This window comes from Anoplophora glabripennis, unplaced genomic scaffold, assembly GCF_000390285.2.
Source record: "Anoplophora glabripennis isolate ALB-LARVAE unplaced genomic scaffold, Agla_2.0 scaffold1936, whole genome shotgun sequence".
In the NCBI taxonomy this organism is placed as follows: Eukaryota; Metazoa; Arthropoda; class Insecta; order Coleoptera; family Cerambycidae; genus Anoplophora; species Anoplophora glabripennis.
In genome coordinates this window covers 4,747-9,194 of record NW_019419621.1, presented here as the reverse complement: position 1 = coordinate 9,194, position 4,448 = coordinate 4,747, and the positions used below count along the sequence as shown (strand labels likewise).

Genomic DNA, 4,448 nt, shown 5'->3' with positions numbered 1-4,448 from the left:
ATTGGCCTCAATGATTTGGGATCGAGGGGGATTATCCCTCTTTATCCTGCCTCATCTCGTGTAGGCCTGGACAGCCTTCGTAGGTGGGCCCCATCCGTCGTCTACCCCGACCGCAAATGCGGCCGGTGTAGGCGCTTTGTGGGACCTCCTTTTGTCCTGGCTGGGCCCCGCCGGCTAGGGCCCTTTCTTCTGGCGCTCTTCTTGCTTCGCCGGCTCGTCTGTGTAAACCCCGGGGGTAGTGTCATGTTTATGTGTAGTATGGTTGGGTAGGGTAGTGCGGCTATGCAGCCTGGGACGCGCTTTGCTAAGGTGAGGCTCCGAAGTGTTTTCACCAAAGTCGCTCTATAAGCCAATCTAGGTGGTCTGTGATCCTACCCAACCATACCACACATAAACATGGCACCACCCTTGAGGTGCTTTCGTTTTGGCAAAATTGGTACCTAATAGCAACTAATATCAGTTCAGAGTAACTCTAAGTTGCTATTAGTTGCTGATAGCTACTATTCTTGCCAAATCGAAAGACGCTCTGGTGTATAGCGGACACTAGAGCTCTATTATATGTTTTGTGACTAGAGGGTCTTTCGATTTGACAAGAATAGTAGCTATCAGCAGCTAATAGCATCTTAGAGTTACTCTGAACTGATTTTAGTTGCTATTAGTGACCATTTTTGCCAAAACGAAAGCACCTTAGAGCACTCTAATTTGGTAAGATCTTTGTTTACATGGAGTTCGTTCATTTTGTTCTCTCGTTTAGTCTCCGTAGTTGATCAGCTGATGAACGCTTTTAAAAAAATAGGTTAAAAACAAAATCCAATACAAAAGTATAGTAAAAAATAGGAATGTGATCATGAATTTTTTAAATGCAAACAGTTTTTTTGATATGTGTATATCTGAGGCTTGTTTTTCTCAAGGAAATGTAGAAGAAACTTTAAAAATGTTGTATAATTGTGAATATCCTATTTTCAAAATATGTATTTACCTACTAAAGAAAATAATATTTTAGATGGATATAGAACTATTGCTATTAATTATTTAGTAGATGATGGAAATATTGAACATAAAAAAAAGAAAAAAAAAGGAGATTCTCGAAGCACTTTTGATCTGGTGCCTGTTCCTTACATTACAGAAAAAGTTAAAGACTGGGTATCTAAATTAAAATTGGAAAATTTCGAGGTTTTAAATAGATTAACTATAGCATTTTCCAATCAAGAATTACTACATAAAATCGTGAGTTGTTTTCTATTCACTATTTAATCAACAAAAAAAATTTTTTTGTGTATATTTTAAAAGCTGCTAAATGCATGAATTAATGGTTGGTTTATAAAAAAGTATTAGTCCTAACTTAGCCATAACTTAACCTTAATCTTAGTCCTAAAAAGTTAAATGTACAGAATGTAATGTATCGGTTTATAAAAATCTTATCCTTGCCCTAGTCGTAAGGAGGTCTTAAGACATGACCTTGAAAGTTCGCATCTTTTAATTTTTTAAGGATTAAGACTAAGATCTGAGAAGTGCGCATGCACAAGTATTGCATTTCGTAGCATAGTAGTCTCCTGTCTTTGTCTATGGTGGTCGCCATTACGCCATTACCATAGTAATAGGTTATATTTTTCTTTTCACTCGCCAACAAAACAAATAAAATAACATTACCACAGAATAATAAACAAGTATTATGCTGTGATATTACTAGCCATGCGCGTAGTCGAATCGCTCATTGGTTAATCTTAATAAAATTAGGACCACACATTGTTTTTATAAACGTGTACCTATTCTTAGGACTAATACTAAGATTAGTGTAAAGGTTAATACTAAGACTAAAACTGAGTTAGGACTAATACTTTTTTATAAACCAACCATAAAATAACTTATAATTTGTCAGATTTTTAAATAGTTTTTATTTTATATATATTTTATTTCAATCTATTAGGGAAAATTATAGTGAGATTCTCACATAAAAATTTTGTAAACCTATACTAAATATACAGGAAAAGAGGATCCATCTAATTCCCAGTTTTGTGGGAGCTTAGAAAGCTCATGGGTAATGTGGTCAATGCTGTCACATCCAAGTATACATTCCTGAAAAAGAGGCAAGCTGTTCAGAATTTGTGGGCAAATTTTACTTTAACTTCTTGCTAAAGAGTTTATTAAACCAATGATACTGATTCTGAATTGCTAGATATTTTTATGCAAAACAAGATGTGTTTGTTTATTACGCTACATACTGCCACTTTTGAAATAAGATTTCAAAGGTAATAATGAGATGAAGCATCTGTAAAACAAACAGGTATAAGGATATTGTATATAATTTATTACAAATTGTATTATTAAGGTAGTTCAGTCGGTAAGACAGAGACAGAGTGCTGTGCGACAAAGAGAGAGCGAGACCATTGCACGTGTGTATGTGTGTGGATTAGAAAAGTCCAGTGTAATTTTAAAATTCCTGTCAGATAAGAATTCTTTAATATTATCAAACTTCCAAGCATCAACTTGTCCGCTCATTTTTCTCAATTTAGTCGCCATTCAAGCGAACTTATTCATTATCGATGTTTTAAAAAATTAATTACTGTCATACTAAATGGTCAATAATTTTTTTTGTACCGAAAAATTAAAAAAATATTCTACGCATACAAAAATTTGTGCATAAACGGTAAAAGTGGTTTATGAGAAATATAACGAATCCCTATCTCCCACGTGTTAATTCTTTAAATATTGAAAATTAATTTCTAAAAAACGAAATGGTCAATCGATTTAAAATTTAAATATGTTATTCAGAACTGCTTTAACTATTAAACTAAAAATTTGCGTATGAGTCTTAAGCCTACATTTTATTTGAAGAAATTACCTTAAGAGTATAAAATAAAAGAAACTGTTACATCAGTAACTAACAAGAGTGTGTATGTGTATATATTTTTTGAAATTATATTAACTTTTTATCTTTCAGTAGTGTCAAATAAAAATGAATAATTATAAAAGTATCCAATTTTATTGACTAAATTTTAGTTGATGAAAGATTAAAAATTTTTATTTATTTGTACTTTTAATGTAATTTTCAATTAATTGCTTACATAAAAATATCTACTGTTATAATTCGCTTCTCATTGCAGGGATTTCGGAAACGGTAAGAGAAGATACAAGTAGCTTAAATGGGGGCAAAGTTGCATAATCAGGGGATCAACATTATGTCTCTAAAAAATCAAGGCTAACATGATTAGTTTTCGAAATATTTGAAAATAAAATAACCGAAATTTTGGAAATCTGTTTTTGTTTTATTTTAACCTTGTCTGAAGTGATATTGAAAAAACAAGAACACTTTCTTATGGCAACTTTTTACCCTCTATTGAATGGCATAATCAATTTTTACGTGTAACGTTTCGTCTCTCCAGGATCATCATTAACTTCATTTTTGTAAGTACAACCCTGGAAATTTTATTATATTTTTTGCAAGCATTCATGGCTGCCAATACTGTACTGCTTCAACTTGAACCAGATTCAGACGTTTTGTCTCGAAAAATCCATCTTCAATGTATTCGTTCCAAATTTATCTAAATTTTTTATTTAGATTTCTATATTGAATTATCGTGCACTCAAGTGTCATTAGACTTTGTGAAATCCACCTAGTTATTAAAACTATTACCATCACACGTTACAATAAAATATTAGAGTTTTAATCCCGTGCTCATAGTTATTTCTAGGTTTCTCGAGTGCTCAAAATTCAAACAAATTTCGATCTAATTTTTTTCACGATATCTATACACATACATCTTACATACTCTTTCACAGTTGCAGTTACAGGTATAATAAATTCCGATCATATTACGCTTATCTTCATTTTCAACATTTACCAAGACATTTTTGAACATTTACTGTAATTTTTTAAAGTATAATATTCATTTGGAGTTTTGGTTGTTCATATGCATTTTTCAGAATTAATTTCTCATAATGAAATTAAAGTTGTAATAATGTTTTAATTTTGACGCAACAACTCATTGAGTTATGTATGACCAGGTGATGGAAAGTAAATAATGTTTTATTGTAACGTGTGATGGTAATAGCTTAAATAATTAGGTGGATTTCACAGGGTCTAGCGATACTTAGAGTATACAATGATTCAATAAACAGAAATCTAAACAAAAAATTTAAATAAATTTGGAATGAATTAATTGAAGATGATATTTTCAAGACAAAACGTCTGAATCTGGTTTGGGCTGAGACAGTACAGTATTGAAAATGAAGTTGAGGATGGTCCTGGAGAGACGAAACTTTACATATAAAAATTGTGTATGTCACTCGATAGAGGGCAAAAACTTGCCATGAGAAAGTGTTCTTCATTTTTCAATATCACTTCAAACAAGGGTGAAATGAAACAAAAACGGATTTCCAAAATTTCGGTTATTTTTAAATATTTCGAAAACTAATCATGTTAGCCTTGATTTTTTAGAGGCATAATG

The 4,448-nt window shown here is 32.0% G+C and overlaps 1 protein-coding gene across 1 annotated transcript; it reads left to right on the top strand.

Annotated features, from left to right (window-relative positions):
• Positions 1 to 724: 724 nt before the first annotated feature.
• On the top strand, positions 725 to 3,138 carry LOC108915999. The gene is made up of 3 exons (XM_018722174.2): positions 725 to 947; positions 1,004 to 1,227; positions 3,105 to 3,138. Exons 1-3 carry the CDS (start codon positions 848 to 850, stop codon positions 3,120 to 3,122), a joined length of 342 nt encoding a protein of 113 aa, XP_018577690.1. The 5' UTR covers positions 725 to 847; the 3' UTR covers positions 3,123 to 3,138.
• The last annotated feature ends 1,310 nt before the right edge of the window (positions 3,139 to 4,448 follow it).